General features: G+C 45.8%; 2 protein-coding genes and 1 long non-coding RNA gene across 3 annotated transcripts; 1 reads left to right on the forward strand and 2 right to left on the reverse strand.

Annotated features, from left to right (window-relative positions):
- Positions 1–810: 810 nt before the first annotated feature.
- Positions 811–3,706, reverse strand: LOC108890348 (uncharacterized). The gene is made up of 3 exons (XM_018687213.2): positions 3,631–3,706; positions 2,587–2,712; positions 811–2,409 (listed from the first exon to the last, which is right to left on the reverse strand). Exons 2-3 carry the CDS (start codon positions 2,670–2,672, stop codon positions 1,530–1,532), a joined length of 966 nt encoding a protein of 321 aa, XP_018542729.1. The 5' UTR covers positions 2,673–2,712; positions 3,631–3,706; the 3' UTR covers positions 811–1,529.
- A 1,032-nt stretch (positions 3,707–4,738) lies between these two features.
- On the reverse strand, positions 4,739–15,388 carry LOC108890345 (serine/threonine-protein kinase WNK4-like). Its single transcript, XM_018687210.2, is given in 24 exon segments — positions 4,739–5,279; positions 5,430–5,524; positions 5,612–5,817; positions 5,903–6,344; positions 6,574–7,068; positions 7,143–7,200; positions 7,327–7,880; positions 7,975–8,082; positions 8,494–8,548; positions 8,635–8,787; positions 8,877–8,993; positions 9,096–9,231; positions 9,316–9,389; positions 9,643–9,857; positions 9,958–10,153; positions 10,228–10,461; positions 10,539–10,562; positions 10,564–10,759; positions 10,833–10,921; positions 10,993–11,150; positions 11,239–11,459; positions 11,568–11,740; positions 14,906–14,983; positions 14,985–15,388. Coding segments are annotated over 24 exon segments (4,431 nt in total). The 5' UTR covers positions 15,297–15,388; the 3' UTR covers positions 4,739–5,237.
- Positions 15,389–15,479: 91 nt separating this feature from the next.
- Positions 15,480–16,536, forward strand: LOC127139593 (uncharacterized). Its single transcript, XR_007809839.1, has 3 exons — positions 15,480–15,550; positions 15,827–16,174; positions 16,425–16,536. It is a non-coding gene; the product is annotated as an uncharacterized LOC127139593 (long non-coding RNA).
- The last annotated feature ends 2,374 nt before the right edge of the window (positions 16,537–18,910 follow it).

An 18,910-nucleotide genomic window follows, 5' to 3' on the forward strand; every position in this document is an offset into this window, starting at 1 on the left:
GTATGCTTGCTGCATATGGAAACTGATTCAAAAATATTATTCGTATTACAACAAAGTTAAGATTTTGGAGAAACAATGTCTAAAAAATAGTATATGAGATCATTATCTGAAAATTTCCATTTGACCCCCATTTGTCTTACCTGCTTTGAAGAGTAGAGAAAAGGCTCTGGTCTGAGTCAACACCGAGGTTTGATTCTTCTTACAACAGAGGACTTTTTTTATTGGCTGTTTCAGATCAGGCCACTGCTGCTGATGGTAAAAAGGAAATGGAATGAGAAACCACTGAGATCCATATGAAAATCCCCAGTGTTTCCAAGAGAGAAAGTGAAACTCACTTGATGTTTGACTGTGATGCTGAAATCTGCAAGTGCTGTTACAGACTCACACTAAAAAGAACGCTACCATCTGTCTAACTTCCACATGAACTCCTCTGTAGTTTCTATGAGCAGATCCTGTCCATGACATTCAGTTCAGAAACATCCTGACTGAGGTTCCACAGAATCATTTAATATCAAACTTCTGCTGTTAAAGCTTTTGAATTTCAACAAGCAACTGATAAGTGTTCCAGCTGGACTGTTTCTCATCTCTGAACAGAGGTTTGTAGTAAAGACAGCATCTTACCTGACGTTAGTTGAGCAGATATTATATTGAGTATTTAGGTTGTTTGAGTCCAGATGAGATGATGAGGAGGCGGAGTCAGACTGCTGCTGTCTGAGTCTCTCTGCTTCAAAAGTGAAAGAGAAACTGATCCAGACTTTGTCCTGTGGAAACTCCCAACATTCTTCAATGACTCATCACAATCTTCACACATCATTTTTATTTAACCTTTATTGAAGCTTAATGATTTTGTCCTAAATAAATAAAAGTATCCATTAATTTTTACATTTCTTTTTCCATATTTCCACTCTGTCTTCATCCTGCTGCCATCTACAGGTCAGGAAGTTTATGTCAGAGCAAATGTTCAAACATTATATGATTTGGACAAAAAAACAAAAGTTACTTTAGAGAAACAATAACAGGTAGAACAGAGACTATAAAAATGCTCTGCTGAGATTTCTGCAGTAAAAATCAAAACACCCAGCACAACATAGATTTTTCAGTATTGAACATGAAGATTTTCATCTTAATCATCTTTGCTACTTTATGCAGGTTTTTCTAAACTCGACTGAACTGGACAGCTGAACCCAGAAATGTCCTTTTAAAGCCACGGTGCAGTTCTGATCAAGAACAGTGAACCCAGCCTCCACCAACAGCTGCTGTAATGTAATCCAATGGACAATCATCCACGTCAAAGTCCGTCCACTGAAGTTCTTGTTTTTACCACTGACAGACTCAGAGTGTGTCTGACAACATTATGGATAGGATTCCTACAGTCTGGGTTTCATATATCACATACCTGTGGATCATGGGTCTGTAAAGTAAATACAGAAAATAAAACTTGAAAAGCTTCTTAATTTACGGTTTGATGCTCTCTGACTCTGGTTTGTTCAGTTTTGACCCTGAAGTGGTTTCAAACACGTGGACAATGTTTAACCAAACTTCCTGCTGAACATGTCGTCTGAAGCTGTCATCACAGTGTTGTCGATGGTGCAGACGTACTGCTCCTCCAGATACTTCCTGTCAAACTTCTGTCCAACAGATCCATCACTCAGACAGGCAGCGAGGTGGACGGTGGCTTTAAACCTGGAGGAGAGGAGGACCAGAGACAGAGCCAAAGTGACCACAGAGAAGGGGACACTTGTCTCTCCTGGGACGATGAACGGGATGATGATCCGGTTTCTTCCTGGTGGACCATGTGTCTTTGTAAGAGCCTCAAAGCTTCTCCAGTAGCTGTCCTTTGGTGGTTTTAAAGGACTAAGCATGATGTTAGGAATCATCTGATCTCCAGCTCTTCTCATTGAGTTCCAGTGGTTGGGCAGTTTGATGGGACAATGTTTTTCATTGGGAATTTGACAGTGGTCTTTTTTCCCACAGAGAAAAACTCTGTGCTGAGGTTTCATGAGTCCTGTAGCAATGCCGTATGCTGCACCAGCATAAATGGCGCAGTTCCAGGGAGAATAGAGGAGCACGTCTGTGATGGTGGACAGAGGCAGCAGACAGCTGGCTGGGATCATGGAGCCTCTGATCGATCCATGAGCCAAAAAGGTGATGTCCACACTGTCACTGTGGTTCTTCTTCTCTTCTTCATCAATGTGTTTTTTCAGGAAATGAAACATGTCCTTGAGTTTGATGAAAGTATCAGACTCTGAGTTCTGTCTCAGCCACTGACGAACAGTTTCATCCTGACACTTTTCTGTTGCACAATTTATCAGTGGTTGATTTAATGTCTTCATTAATGTCATCCTTTCAGGTCCCATCATCATAATGTGTTCCAACATCATAATGTGTGAGAATCTCAGATGATACCTTCTGTAAGAAGAAACAGAAGCATCTTAAACTTGTCATTTAAACCAAAGTCATAGTTTTCAGTAGTCCATCTTAAAATGATGTGTTCAGATGTTACTTTCTACTACAGCTCCTCCTGTTTCAGGATCTTTGACGATATATTATCTTTCATTATGAACCTGTTCATTTTCAAAGACTCACAGAAATTCATCCAGTTCTTTCTCCATCTCAGTCTTCTTGTCTCCAGTCTGACTGGTTTCTGGGTTACATGTGTTCTGATTCCCCATCAGCTCGGCTCAGTAACTAAAGTCCAGCTGCTGCTCCAACCTGAGAGGGAAACAACAAGAACACTTTGTGGTTAATGACTAGACTAAGAAAGTGTAGATGTACAGGACTGCATGAAGTGAGCATCCAGTCAATGAAATAGAACCAAACAGTTCAGCCTCAGTTTTGGAGCTCGGGGCGACCCAACAGCTGAGTGGTGAGTTCTGGGTTTGATTCCCAGCCGGCACATTTTCTGTCTCTGCACAATCAAATACACACATGAAGTGGCCAAAAACTAATCTTAAAAAAAGTTCTGCAAACTCATCTAGTCCTGTTTTACCGTCAAAGAAATATTTCCATTGTGAGGTTGATTATTTGATCATAATGCGGAAGTTAAGTAAAACCAGTAAACCGCTGTAGCTCCACTGAGTCATGAGGCTCATTAATTCCTCTTTACATATGAAAACAGATTTGTCCATTTCAAACAATATAACCATCACTGGCCTCACACTTCCATTTGTCCTTTATGTTAGCACTGATGTTAAACAATGCGTCCACTAGAGGGCAGCACTGACTGTAGAGGAGGAGGTCGTAATAATGTGGTTTTTAGGTGACATTGTAAACGGTGGAGGTCTGTGAGGTCATTAAATGCATCACATGAAGTCTTCTCAAAAACTTTGGCCATTCTAATTTTTTTTTTTCATTTTGTACAATGGTCATGTTTTGACTGAATATTAACTATTGGTCACACTGCTCCTGAGATTTCCAGTGGTACTCATCTGTGTTGTCCATATCTATATTGACCATACATGAGCAACAGGATGTTCTCATTGTGTTTGAAAGCTCCAGAATCAACAGGTTAGTTGTATCTTGTGGTGATATTTTCTAACATATTGTGTGTAATATACTGATTTAAATATTTTAAAAAACGAAGAAAGAATTCATATTTTATGAGATCATGAAAGAATTTTGTTGTCTTACCTGGTTCAGATCATCACAGGTGAGTCGTGTTGAGAGAATCTGAATATCTGATGATCAGTGTTCAGCTTTTATTGTGGAAGGAACAGAGTCCTGCTACTGTTTTTCTATTGGCTGATCGGACTCACGTGTGATACCAAGTGAAAGAGAAAATGCAGTGGTGGTAATCCCCTGGATTTCCAAAGGGAGACAGTTCTGATCCAACCACAAGTTAATGTTTTACATGATGCAGGAAAACAATGTGATTTATCAGTGTCATCATTTTGAACAGATACTGAAAGTAAAACCTATTTTTTGAGCAATAAACCAGTCACAGCAAAATAAACAGTTTACAGCCGCCTCATCAGCAGCTGTGTGAAGCTGTGATGCCACATTTAAACTTTAACCCTGAGAGAAAAAAAACAGCCAGAGAAGTGAAAATGTTTGTTTCTCAACAGGAAGTTGCACTCGTAAAAAAGTTAAGAACCTCTGATCTGTTTCTTTGAGCAAGAATAAACTGTAAATGAGTAAAATCACTGGAGCTCAGAGTCAGGGAAACATCACCCACAGGACTTTCACCGTCAGAGTCTTCAGCAACCAAACTTCTGATGTGATGAAGTTTGTCGGTGAGAAAAAGGTTTTGTTGTTGTAATTCTGGTTTTAGCCACGGGGGGAGGCAGTGCACCTCCTCAGTTTAAAAAGGACTAAAACATTCAGGTGTTTGTTCTTAGCTCTATTTAAACTAGAATTAAACTTTTCCACCTTTTCTTCAGTCAAAAACACAGGAGAGGAAACAGTTCAGATCAGACTCTCAGAGCTTGTCCAACATGTTTCTAAAAACACATCTGATCACATCTGTTTCACAGGTGTGTCAGACTGTTGGAAAACACCTGTGAGTTCCTATAAACCACCTGACTTCCTGTCTCTGAGCAGGTGTGTCACAGCGCCTCCTGCCTCCTCTCCTCCTCAGTACAGTCTCCTGTCATACTCCACCTGTCCACCAGGTGTCACCAGACTTTCCTGTTTCCCATTTTCTAAACTCTGAAGCTTAACTTAATGGTGAATGTAAAACAAACATAATTCTGTCATTTAAGGAAACTTTTATTGAACAGAAAACACTGAAACTCCAGGAGACGGCAAACAACCAAAATATATCAGGTTTATTATCTGTGAACAGCAAACTTTACAAACTGAAATAATAATCATGTTTGTCTCAGCTGGACGTCACCTGATCAGAACACCTGCAGGCGTCAAACATCAGGTCAGTCTCTCTTTAAATATCACAATAATTATTCTTTAAATCATCTTTAAATTGCTTCAGTGGAAACAGAAACAGACTGAGCAGCAGGTTTGTGAAATATTTACATCAGATAATTGATTCATGCAAATAGAAAAATCAGATCAGATCTAAAATCAGTGAAATCATCTGTTCCAGCAGAAACTCACTGATCAGAGTCAGAGTCCTGAGCTGTGTTTTAACTCTCGTCAGTTTAATAAAACAGAATCATTGAGTCTCAGTGTTTCTGCTGTAAAGTGCTGAAGAAAACAGAGAAATTAAAATAAATCTAAAAACGAGTTTGATCAGATGAAGATTTTCATGTTTCCTCTTCCGCTTCATCTTTATCATGTCTTCAGCTCCTCTCACTCACTGCAGGAGAAAGGTGTTTCTCTACCTGGATATTATTAACACAGACCAGACAATCAGTGCTCTTCATTCTCTCAGGTGTGGAGGTATCAATGATGCCTTCAAGGTCATGGAAAACACACAACCTTGTGTTTAAACAGCAGGTTTCAGACCTGTGAAGACGTCAGAGTGGACTCACCTTGCAGGTGTGTTCGGGGGCAAAGGTCACTCCTTTAGCTGCTCTGTCCTGAGATCCACTGCTGCTGCCGCTCACCGAGCTCTTCCTCATGATGCCTGAGCCACAAACACAACAACAGAGAAGATTCACATCATTTCCTCCTGTAATCAGAAACTTTCTTCTCATGCAGTTCACCCTCCCACCTGTAGGAGGCAGCACGTCTAGTCTCTGCAGGCTGTTCTTACGAACAGGAGGGTAGTTTCCTGTCTTGGAGAGGCGGCGTTGGCGATGGTTCAACATGGCGGCTGGAGAGACGATGCCGGGGGGTGGGACTTTACCCATCCTCAGGTACAACTCCTCGATCTCTCTCTTCTGATTGGCCTGCAGGTTGTGCACCTCAGCCAGGTGTCTGGGAGGAGGAAGCAGAGGATTCATGAGTTTGTTTTTATGTTGTTTTGATGACAGAACTCGTCAGTCATTAATCCACCAATCACCTCTCACGGAGCTCCTGTAGCTCCTCCCACATCTCCTCCTTCTCGCTCTCTGATTCGTCGGAGCTGACGTAGGGTACAGAGCGGCTCCACAATTGGCTGAAGCTGCTGCCACTCACCCCAGGGCTGCTGGCTGACCCCTCCCACAGACTGACGCCGAGCCTCTGCCCCCCCCTCCTCCTCCTGTCCTCCTCCTCGTGGTTGTCACGGTAACCACCAGGCGGGGGGGACACCGTCACCGTGACAATGCTGCTCTGTCCTGATTCGCTCTGCTCCTCCGTGCTGCTCTCCGAGCTCTCTGATTGGTTTGACCTGGAGGGAGGTGGGGAGTGGGCGGTGGGCGTGGCCCGGCTGAGTGGGCGGGGCTCCTGATGACGGACAGCGGGGAAGTCTTTAGAGGGCGTCACCTGGAAACGGCCGACGGTGAGGACTGAAGGTTTCTTCACTGCAAAGAGACAGAGGAGAGTCTAAACAGCTGTGGTCTGTCCACAGGGGGCGCCACAGGAAACAGGGTTGTCTGCGAAACTGGAATCTGATCAGGAAATTTCATGTCAGTTACACTTTGGTTTTTCCCTGTTCAGCTCTGAGATTACTGAAATTTAAACAGTGACATTTTATGGACAAAACTGAAGAAGACAAACTCTCAGATTCGTCTGTGACTGATGGTTACTTACCCTCATTAACAGGAGACAGTCTGGCAGCAGTGGTTGGACCTGGAGCTGTAGTTGGACTGGGAGCTGTGGTTGGACCTGGAGCTGTGGTCAGACTGGCAGCTGTGGTTGGACCTGGAGCTGTGGTCAGACTGGCAGCTGTGGTTGGACCTGGAGCTGTGGTTGGACTGGGAGCTGTGGTTGGACCTGGAGCTGTGGTCAGACTGGCAGCTGTGGTTGGACTGGGAGCTGTGGTTGGACCTGGAGCTGTGGTTGGACTGGTAGCTGTGGTCAGACTGGCAGCAGTGGTTGGACTGGGAGCTGTGGTCAGACTGGGAGCTGTGGTTGGACTGGGAACTGTGGTCAGACTGGCAGCAGTGGTCAGACTGGGAGCTGTGGTTGGACTGGGAGCTGTGGTTGGACTGGGAGCTGTGGTTGGACCTGGAGCTGTGGTTGAACCTGGAGCTGTGGTTGGACCTGGAGCTGTGGTTGGACCTGGAGCAGAGACGGAACCTGAACCTGTGAATCAGAGAAATGATCAGTGAATTGGTTCAGTCTGCTGTGATGTCACTTTGTGATGTCATCAGACTCACCATAAGGAGGTGGAGCTGAGCCGACCTTCAGCTGAACGGGACTGTGGCGCTGCAATGACTGAATGAACGAGTGAATGAGTGAACGTAACGAAGGAATGAATGAAAACAATGGATGGAAAATGTTGGTGAGATGCTCCTGAACGCACCATCAGCACACTCAGAGACTCACCTGTCCCTGTCTTACCTGAGGTGAGTCTGGAGTCCGGCTGGGCGGCGCCCCCTGCTGGCCGTCCTGGGCAGAGCCGGTCTGAGGGAAGGGGGGGCCATAGGGAGACTGTGGGGTGAAGGGAGGGGAGAAGGAGGAGAGTGTCGGGGGGCGGTGGTGCTTAGGACCCAGTGATGGAGACATGGGGGGAGAGAGAGGAGACTGGAGGGAGGGGAATGGGGGAGACAGGGGCTGGGTGTGGGGGAGGAAGCCCTGGTTTGGGGTCCCGGGTGGGGGCATGAAGGACTGGGCCACGCTCATGGCCAGAGAGAGCATGTTGGTCAGGGTGAAGAAAGGCTGGTCAGGGGGGGGCCAGTGAGGAGGAGGGGGAGGGGCTGAGGAGGAGGTGGATGGAGGGGTGAGGAGGGAGGGGTTACTGTGGACCCGTGGGAGGCCGGGGGCAGGGCTCTGTGGGGGGAATGGGGCGGAGTAGGGGGAGTAGGGAGGAGATGGGAGGTGGTACTGAGGAGGGGGGAGGTGGGGGGTGGAGAGGGTAGAGTCTGGGAGGGGTATTGGTGGGGGTAGTTGTGGAGCTGATGGGAGGAAGCTGGGGGGGGGGGGGTATAAACAGTGAGTGACAGTTTTCATCAGTAAGAATCAGGTGATTTTACAGGTGAGTTCATTTACCTGAGGAGGTGTGAAATGACTGTGACCTCAGCGGTCTGACGGGGGGCGTGGCCTCAGGGTCGATGTGAAAGTCTACGCCCTTTAAGGGGGAGGGGTCAGCATCGATGTCTGACGGGAAAACACAGCAACTGATGAATCAATCAATCGGTTTATTGATCATCACATCAGAACAAACTGAGCTGAATCAGATCAAGGAACAGAACCAACGTCTGTTTCTACTCACCAGTCCACCTTTACAGCCTCGTTGTGTTTCTACTCACGCTCTTTCAAACTCTCACTAACTTTCTAAGAAGAAAGGCTTTTGGAGAAGAGCTCAGAGCTAAATGAAATGACCAGTTGGAAGCTTAGTGGTGGAGACGTTGACGTCATGTGACCGTGGTGTAGTTGGTTTATAGCCTAACATTAGCTTCTTACTTCAAACATCAGAACAGTGGTGTTCATCTGTGAAGATGATCTGATCAATTAAACCTGGAAGGATCAGAAACTAACTCCCTCCCCTTGTTTTCCCTCCTTCTTTACCAGGTAGTGAAGATGAGGACAGAGTCCTGGACAGGCCCGGGGTGGACAGGTGAGGCTGCAGACATTTAAATAGAAAAGTCAAAACAGAAACTTGATCAGTCCTTTAACTGAGACTAAATGATAAATCAGAGGAACAGGTACCGTGGACTCAGGCAGGGTGGACGAGGTCAGGTGAGACGACCTGTCCGTGCCCGCTGGCGGCTGAGGCATCATTGACTCCGCCCTGTTGATGATGTCATACATGCGGAGGATGAATCCTTCCCGCTCTGGCGGCAGGATGAAGTCTCTGTGCAGCTGAAAAACAGCAGGGATTGGTTTACTGTGGTTTCATACTGAACCACACCTGAACCTGTACTGGGCTGTGATTGGCTGCTGTTCCTCACCATCACAGAGGCGATGTCTTCTGGATTGTCTCCGTCCAGGTCGAATTTAAACGTCACCATCTTACTGTCATGAGTCTGCAGCTGACACTCCACCACCCGGTCCACCATATCTGACACCTGAACGCACCACACACACACACACACACAGACAGTATGAGTAAACGGTGTGTTCAGGTGCAGGTTGGTGAATCTGAGGTTTACAGTGAGTTGTGTTTTCACCCCAGTGATTCTCAGACGAGCTCTCGCTCTCCTCCTGAACTGCTTCGTAGCTGCCTTTTTAGTTGCTTCCTGGTTTCCCCGATCTGATTGGCCGTCGGTGCCGTCACTCAGACCTGACGTCACATCAGAGGCGTAGCTGCAGATGGAAACAGTCACGTGACAAGAGAAGGTTAAATGTTCAAATGTGGAGCAACAACAGAACTAAACAGATGAATGTTACCTGTCAACAGGTGAGGAGAAGCCGCAGACTGATCCAGACGGCGGTCGCTTGGCATTATGGGACACAGCGATGCTCTGAGGACAACATCAATGATTTAGATTGAACTAAAGAGTTTGTTTTCCCATGATTCAAGAGAAAAATACGTTATTATCTCTAGAGGGCGACACCTGAACCTACAGGGTTATACGGAGCTCAGAGTTTTTCCTTTTGTGTGAAACCAACCAATCAGGTGCTCAGAAAGAGAAGAAATAGTAAATAAAAAGTAAATGAGTAAAAATAGATAGATTAAAAAAAGCTCCATCCTCTTTAGCTCCGCCCCCTGATCACCTTGGGGAAACGCAGCACAGGAAGGGGTGGAGCCTTGGAAGGAGCCCGGGTCACAGGACGAGGAGCCTCAAGGCGAGGGGTTTCCTGAGCCACTGGAGCAGGGGCAGAGACTGACAGGATTGGGATGGTGGTGGGGTTTGTGATGGGAGGGGGTGTGGCTTCAACCTTCTCTGGGACACCTGAGGAGCTGAAGGAGACGTCCATCTCACAGTCCGCTGCCATGGCAACCAGAGAGACAGAGAGATTTAAATGTGAAGCACAGAGTCAGAGTTGAAATAAATAAAATTTAAAATAAAAACCAGAGAATGTGCTGACAGGTAGCAGAGGAGTAGGAGGTGTGTTTGGCGGTTTTGTCGTCCTCATCTCTGTCTCCCTCCATCCTGCTGAAGATGCTGCTGATCCCAGAATCCACTGGGCTGCTGCTCGACGACAGCACTGATGATGTCGCTGTTACTGTGGGCGGGGCTTGTATCCAGGGAGGGGCGGGGGCTGAAACGGCAGCTGCTTCCTGCTAAAAACAGAAAAAGGTCGTCACAGGAATCATCCATGAAAACAGAAGTCATCAGACCTTAAACTCAAACACACCTGACTGGCGACCTTCCCTTCTGCAAAGGTGCTTGTGGCAGGTGCAGGTCTCTGATTGGACGGTTCAGGTGGTGGAGGGGCGGGGTCAGGCTCCTCCTCGATGACAGCGTCCCTCTGAGCCCCCTCCAGCAGGCGGCGCTGTTTCTCCCGCTGACGCTTTATGGCCGTCACCCGGTGTCTGATCGCCTTGGCAACGAGCTTATAGTCCGCCTCACACAAGAAACCCAACACCACCTGAACGACAGAGAGAGAGGTGAGACACCTGCACCTGTCACCTCAGGTGATGTCATCACCATGATGTCATCAGGTACCATCTCCTGGGCCACCTCCTCGGGGGACGTCTTTGTACAGCTCGAACAGGAACTCGATGGCGTTGTTATCTTTGTATTTGCCGTGGAGCTTCTTGTTGCTGTCCATCCGGAGCCAGAGCTTCAGCGCCGCCTTCGAGCCATCGTCTTCCTCGGCCAGCTCCACGTGGACGCCCAGCTGCTCCTGGAAGAACCGGTGGTCCAGCAGGTCCTGAACCGTGAACCTGCAGAGAGAAAGACACTGACGATCACCTGGACCCTTTTTCCTCAAGATGAAGAGATCTGCAGTCACGTTACCTCTCGCTGCTGTTGGTCCGGATGCAGCCCTCGATGATCTCCTTCAGCTCAGGGACTTTTACTTTGAAAAAACTCTCTGGTTTGATTCCCTGAGTGACAGACACACAGTCAAACACCTGACCTAGGAAGTAGACGGCGCTTGGGTGGTGCAGAGACTTACATTGGTGACTTTGCGGTAGATCTGTGCGGCGTTCTGACACTCTGAGTACGGATACTCGGACGTCGCCATCTCCAGGATGCACATACCAAAGGCATAGACATCCACGGCCTCATCGTACTTCTCCTCGTACATCTCTGGAGCCATAAACTCCGGGGTCCCTGAAGGCACCACCAGTCACAATATGACAGAAACCTCAAACATCTGCATCCAACTGTGACCTACAGCTTGGATTTCAACAGGTCTTACCAATGACGCTCTTGGCGAATGAGGCCTTCTTGAGCGTGGCGAGGCCCAGGTCTCCAATCTTGACGGAGGCAGTGGGCCCGGTGATGAAGATGTTGTCACACTTGAGGTCTCGGTGCAGGATGGGGGGGCAGCGCGAGTGCAGGAACTGTAGCCCCTTCAGGATCTGGAAACTCCAGCGCTGCAGCAGCTTCAGCTTCATCTGACGGAACCTGCGCAGGTACCTGGACAAGTTCAAAGAGGAAACACACCTGGTCAGCTCAGGTGGGGTTCAGGAGGTAAAATGTTTGAGAAGTTTGAGAAGATTCTGCAGGTTCTGAACCTGGACTCACGTTTTGAGGGTCCCGGATGTCATGAGCTCCGTCACCAGGATGGTGCATTTGTGGCCCTTCAGTGTCGACTTCCAGGAGTCGAAGAATCGGACGATGTTGGGATGCTGCAGAGCTTTCAGCATCTCCACCTCCTCGCAGAAGCGCTGCCGCTCCGCCTTGTTCAGACGGTGGGTCTGACGGGGTCAAAGGTCATCGATCAATACGTTAATGGATTCATTGACGATTCAGAGATGAAACAGATTAAAAAGCTGTGAGTCGACTGAGGAAGACGTCGACCGTGAAGGACACTGTGCCCTCATCCAGTCTGTAACAACACAGCTGATGATCTGCTGACATGATAACACACAGACGTCTCACATCACTGCAGAGCATGATGGGAAATCAGCACACACACCATTTGTTGTGAATGACTGTGTATCATAAACAGTTTCTGCTTCATCACAGCTGAAGATAAAGCTGCTGGTAACTGAGCTGAAAAATCCTCATCAACCTTCAGACTCATGGATCTGACTCTGGATCCGATTTCATGTCCTGCATTGTTTTAACACAGACTGGTTTTGGTTGGTTAGTGTGTCTGTCTTTGTGAGGACCTGTATGGGTTATAGGGGACGTTCTGTCCAGATCTCACCCCTTCAGACTTTAGATTTATGACACTGTTTCCAAAATGAAGTTTAAACTGATTTATTCAGATGTTGAACTGCTTCTGGATTAAACCAGACCAGGATCTTTCCCTGAACCTGAATCTGAACAGAGTCTGAACAGAACCAGAATCTGGTTCTTAAAGCTGGACTCACTACAGGTTTATATAAACAGTATAAACTATGATCCAGTCGTCACCAAGTTTCCTGTTCCTGCTTCGACAGGTCGAGGGGCAGAAAGTCTGTGTTGATGTTTGTAGTGAAAACTGAGGGTTTGGTGTAATGAACAGTTTGAAGGAAAACTGAATGAACAGTTCTGCTCTCAGTAGATAAGACTTGTCTCTCTCTCTTCAGTCAGACTCTGTTTTACATTAATCTTTCTGATTATCTTGTTTTTGTTCTTCAAACTTTACTCTTATTCTTCTGTATGTTTTTCAGTCTAACATCTGCTGCTACAGAAACTATTCAACTATAAAAACATCCAGCTTTTTCAGGACATTTCTGCTTGGATTCCGCTTTTTTCTACTCTTCAAATCAAATGAATGTTTCAGGTGTTGTTTTCAACTTTCAGCTTCTACGTTTTTCTGTCTGTGTAAACATTCAACATGTTTTAATTTCTAGTTTGTATAAACACCAGTAATTTATGTAAAGAATCTGATTTGTAATTTATAACTTTATAACTTTGTTCTATTTGTTTTTTATTTATTTCATTATTTTTCTGTTTTCTGATCCATGACTCTGTTGGTGAAGAGAGTTTATTCACAGGAAGATCACCACAGAGCTGACCTTTGACCTCATTCACTCTGTGTGTGTTTGTGTGTGTGTGTGCTGCTATCAGCATCAACCAGCAGCCGCCCGTCCAATCAGATTCTGTGTACACTTCAACAAACTGCTATGTCACTGTCAGCGCTTTATCACACACAAACACACACGTTCGTCTTCCTGTACTTGTGTAAGACCCTCGCCCATATAAGTCCTGAGTCTCGAACCTCTGAACCTGAACCTGAACTTTCAAACAGTCGTTTAAAGTCGTGACGACCGAGCAGAAATATCCTCACAGAGCAGAGTGTCCTCACTGGGATGATTAAAACCTGAAATAGGTCCTCACAAAGATAGTAATACAAGCCTTTCAGGTTCCTGTTTGTCAGGTTGGGACTGATCATTGATCATGATCAATCACTAAATACTACAATACCCATGAGCCTCTGCTGCTGCCATGGAGAAACATTTCTGCTCCACGTTTACCTGAAACAATATGACGTCTTCTAAAACAAACTGTAACATCAGGTCTGATCATTGATCTGATCAACTGATCAATAAGTTATTAGATGCTGTCTCTGTACAGGAGGTCGACACAATGTCACGACTCGGGAAACAGGAAGTGTCAGTCTGAGGATGAAACCAAGGTGTAACGATGACCTCTGTGTTTCAGTGCAGGTGAGACACACCTGGATTAAAGAATGAATGAAAGTTCATGTGTGTGTGTTAAATATTTACCTGAGGAACCCTCCTCCCTCTGAATCTATCACCTCCAGCCACAGTTCCTGATTTTGAACCAATCAGAGCTCAGAGTCAGAGACGCCACCCAATAAAACTATAAACCTGTCTGATACACAGATGCACTCTGTGTACCTGAGATAACACTTCACTGACCTGCTCACAGACACACACCTCAGGACGACAAACAAACAAACAAACAGTCTGTGGACGTCTGTATGATGACGTTATATATTTTATATTTTATATGTTGTGGTTGTTTTATCTCCTGAAAAATAAACATTAACCATCAACGCCTGAAACTCATAAACAGCATAAACAGCTGTTCATGCTAACGTTAGCTAACGTTAGCTAACGTTAGCTAACTCAACATGTAGCAGCTTTAACATCAGGGGTTATCAGGGGTCGATCTAAACGATCTAAACTCCTTACATGTGCTTTTATTGAGAAGAATGTTCAAGTCAAGTCAAATTTTATTTATATAGCGCCAATTCACAACAGAAGTTATCTCGAGACGCTGTTGCAGCTTTTATTTTGAAAGGTCCTGTAAAGCAGTTTGAGTCCAGATTTCATTTCCTCCGTTAGTAACATTCCTCCGTCGCTCGTTAATCTGTCCAGTCGCCACAACGACAACCACCGTTACCACGACGGCTGGACTGAGTTTAATTAAAAGGTTATTAAGGATCATTGAACCCACACAGTGATGGTTGGCTGTTTGAGCAGCTTCATCAGGACTGATTCAGATCAATAATCAAACTAATAAACTTCAGTTGTTTTCGGATCAGGATGAAATGGTTCATCCTCTGAGGACCAAGTTCTCTCTGAAGTCCTGCAGACACATGAACTTCTACTGTGAATTAGTTTTACTGTTGCATTGACCTTTGACCTTTGACCTTCTGACTGGCAGACTGAAACATTAGAGATTAAACAGTTTCACCGTTTCCTGTGTTGGACAGACAAACTGACCAATCAGCTTCAGGGGCGGAGCTTCAGATCACCTGGAGACACCTCACTAAGCTGCTAGCATACGCATGTGTTTACATTCAGCAGCTAGCTTAGCATAGAGGTGCTAGTTAGCAACTGATGTGATAAAGTTCAGGGGTTGGGTCAGTCCACCTGACTGAATAAAACTTTATTTACACCCAGTCAGACCGGATTAGACCCGATCAGACCTACTCAGACCTGCATGTGTGTGTGTGTTACCTGTAGTTCACACCAGGCCACCTCCACCGTGGTCTCCGTGTCCAGACCTTTGTAAACCGTCTTGAAGGATCCTCGTCCCGATCTCGATGTTGAACTTGAGGAATCGTCCATCGGGAGACGAGGCCACCGCCTGCATCTCCTCTTCGTCCCGCTCCTCCTCCTCCCTCTGTTGCCACAGTAACCCCTCCCGGTTAGAGTCCGACAGCGCCGCCCCTGTCTCCTCCCCTGAGTCTGAGCTGACCTCCTGATTCACAGAGGGGCTCACCGTGGCCTCTGATTGGTCATCCTTTGAGGTCGTCATGGTAACGAGAGGAAGAGGAAGGGCGTACTCCTCCTCCTCCTCCTCCTCAGGTGTTTTCTTGTTGTGGTCGTCAGCGGTCCAGGGCAGCATCCTCAGACCCTTCTCCTCCTCACCTGGTCGTGGGCGAGGCTCATGTGTCACAGGTTCGAGTCCCTCGCTGTGATGTCAGAGGAGTGGGAGGAGCCTGAAACATGAACAGAGGTCAAACTCTAAATGATCATCATTGAATCAGGTCGTCTGACAGAGGTGAGACCACGTCCCACTTCTAATCAGGGGTTTTAACCTGGTACTGATCGGTGCGTGGGCAGGAAGAGTGCAGCACTTCACCTGATCACAGACTTCAGGTACCTGGATCCTGGATCCTGGATCATATTTTATTTATAATTTTATTATTATTATTATTATTTATATTTGACCACATGATTTTGGTTTTCTTTAAAAATTCATATTAAGATTATTATGATTATTAATGTGAATATTATTAGATACTTTTGAAGGCGTTTTTATTTCAGGTTGTTTTATTCTAATGAAACTAACGTGTTGTCCTGCAGCTGCACCAACACACGTTTATTACATTATATTGCATTATGTTGTGTTAAGGTTGACTCACTGTGGTGCAGTTGTAGTTGTTGTGGGTGAGTTGATGAGGCGGAAAAACTGGAACCAGTAAAACCACAGAAACCTCTTTAAAGTCCAGGTCCGAACAGGGTCCTCCTCAGTCCGCCTCAGCCTGACGACACTGAACAAACCCTCCAGCTGCTTCTTCTTCTTCTTCGCTCCGAGAATAAACAAGTCATTTTTTAAACCCGGGTCAGACTGAGACGCAGCACGAGCTCTATCAGCGCTGAGCAGACTGCACGAGCTGCGACAAGCCCCGCCCACCGGACACCTGTCACCTGCCTGATAGACTCTGACTGTGTGTCAGCTGATCTCAGGTCTGTTTGACTACGACATGTTGTCATGTGACGGTGAGTCCAGCAGAGGGCGCTGTCTCCGCTCTGATCACTGATCACTGATCATTTATATTCTCACGTCTTCTTTTTTTTTAAAAATCACATTTCACTGTAAATAAGAGTCAATTAACTGAACATGAACCACGGGTTCACTATAAATGTAACCCTCATATTTATTTATTTGTTTGTGTGTTTGTTTGTTGTTTGTTTGTGTGTGTGTGTGTGTGTCTGTGTGTGTGTGTGTGTGTGTGTGTGTGTGTGTCAGTCGTGTGAGGATCAGATCTGTCAGTTCGTCCTTCAGTCTGACAGCTGCTGCCGCTTCTCTGACACAGCATCAACACGTGAGTACGAAACTTCTTCTCTTCTGTCGTTTCCTGTTTGTCTTTAATGTTCACTAATATCATTTATGATCAATCAATCAATCAATCAATCAATCAGTATCTGAGATTAACCAACAAAACAGCCAGAATAAGATGTGTTATCATAGATAAAATAAAATAAAGAATAAACTGTGATTTGTTAAATCATATTTCTAATAGAGATTTAGTATGAATAATAATAATAGTGATAAAATACTGGGTGTTTCTCAGTGAGCAGAGTGACCTGGTCCTGTTTATACTCTGATATGTTTCACTATCACTTTATATTTTCTGTCAGGTCAGATTTAATGTGAAGCAGAAAAACACTTCACATCAGCAGAAATAGACTAAATGAAGCTGCTGACTGCTGATAAAGAATCAAACTCTTTTCTCAGTTTAACGCTGTGATTTTCTGTTCAGTCGTTTTCAGCAGCTTCAAAGGAGATTTTCTTTTTTCTTTTCTCCTCCACCTGTTGTTTCTAATCTCAGAGGATTAATCTGTCGTTTATTCTCTTTGTTAATCCGTCTTCATCTCTTTGTTCTCTCGTCTTATCCGTCTCTTCTCAAATCTTCTGTCTGACTCTGTTTTCATCTTTACAGGAGATTCATTTCTAATGAGTTTATTCATTTTAATAAATAATTTAATAATGACGCAGCTCTGCACTTTGACCTGAAACAGAAAAATATTTCCTGCAGCTTCAGCTGAAAAACTGATCAGTTCATCAGAATAATTAAAAACAAACGTAGAAACCAAATCCTCATGAAAAACGTCTCCCCAGGATAAAACAAGATCAGAACTTTTTTCAGTGGTCCTCTCCTCCTCTCCTCCTCCTCCTCCTTCTCCTCTTCCTCTCTCTCCTCCTCTCCTCCTCCTCCCTCTCCTCTCCTCCTCCTCCTCCTCTCTCCTCTCCTCCTCTCCTCTCCTCCTCTCCTCTCCTCCTCCCTTCCTCTCCTCCTCTCCTCCCTCTTCCTCTTCTCCTCCTCTCTTCTCTCCTCCTCCTCTCCTCCTCTCCTCTCTCTCTCCTCTCCTCCTCCCTGTCTCTCCTCTCCTCCTCCTCCATCACTCTCTGACCATGTGTAAAGTGTGTTATTGATTATGTATCAGGTCTGAGTTGATGTCAGTCAGTTACAGACCAGCAGAGGTCGCTGTCATCAACACTGAAACTCTTCTGTCTTCTCAGACTTTAATCACTTTTCACCCCTGACCTCTGACCCCTGACCTCTGACCTCTGAGGTCATGTTGGAGAATCACTCTTCCATCAAACCGAGGATGTTCTCGTCATGTCTCTCACTGTGAAACCACCTCCACCCTCTTCTTCTGTGGTGGACCTTTCCCCTCGCAGGATGCTCCTCCTCCTCCTCCGTCCTCCCCGCCGCCCAACCTCATGATGACATCATCACCGTTTACCGTCGCTCTCTGGCGCCACGGCAACAGATTCTCGCCAACAACATATGTCAATATTTGGAGAAGCCGGATGGAGGACTGACGGTCCGCTGCAGTGGACTGAGACTGACACAGGTCTGTCTGAGGTGTTAATGATGTTATGGGGACACGTACATGTATGTGTCCTACAGGGACCAGGTTTCATTTATACATTGTGAGGACTCATCTGAAAACTAAAAACCCAATCACCACAATTTGGTTATTTTCCCGTCTATTTTACATTCTTGCTTTTCAGAAATCCTTGGAGAGGTCCAGGATGTGTTTTAGCCTAGCTTAGCAGAAAGACCACAAGCAAGGGGAAACTGCTAGTGTAGCTTCAAACAGCTGAAACAGATTTCTCACATTTTAAACATCTTTATAGACAAAGAAAGAGTTTCCTAATGTCCTCCTGAAACACCTGTCTATGTTAAAGTTTCCCTCTCTAACCTGCCCAGGTGTGTTGTGTCCCCAGGTACCTGTCGGCCTCTCTAATCTCACCATTCGTCTGTTCTGGATAAAAACCTGCTCAGCTTTCTGCCGACTGATTCGTTCTCTGACCTGTTGCTGCTCAATGAGCTTGACCTGTCACACAACCAGGTACTGAAACACCTGGTTTCTATTTGGACAGGTAACTGTGGTTCATTCAGGTTTCAGCTTCAGTTTCCTGTTTCCTCTCAGCTCTCCTCTCTTGAAGCCGGTTGTTTCCGGGGTTTGGAGTCCTCTCTTCGTTTCCTGGACCTCTCATCCAATTGGCTGTCTGCACTGGACCCGCGGCGCTCGGCGGCTGCGAGCTGCCGCCAACCTGACGCACAACCCCTGGCACTGTGACTGTAGGATGCAGGTGAGTATAAAAGCTCTTATTGAACATTGATCATGAACACTGATCATCATCAGGAGTGAAGGTGTAAAAATCTTTTAACCACAGAAGAAACTGTTTGATTCTCTGATGTTTCACTGTGTCTCTCGTTT

Source organism: Lates calcarifer, unplaced genomic scaffold (genome assembly GCF_001640805.2).
Source record: "Lates calcarifer isolate ASB-BC8 unplaced genomic scaffold, TLL_Latcal_v3 _unitig_1740_quiver_1239, whole genome shotgun sequence".
NCBI classification, from domain to species: Eukaryota; Metazoa; Chordata; class Actinopteri; family Centropomidae; genus Lates; species Lates calcarifer.

Excerpts from the sequence above, each read along its gene's own strand:
- LOC108890348 (XM_018687213.2), bottom strand. The coding sequence starts at position 2,672 with ATGGGGAATCAGAACACATGTAACCCAGAAACCAGTCAGACTGGAGAC. Across the intron at positions 2,410-2,586 it reads AAAGAACTGGATGAATTTCT|AAGGTATCATCTGAGATTCT; the intron begins GTGAGTCTTTGA and ends TTCTTCTTACAG.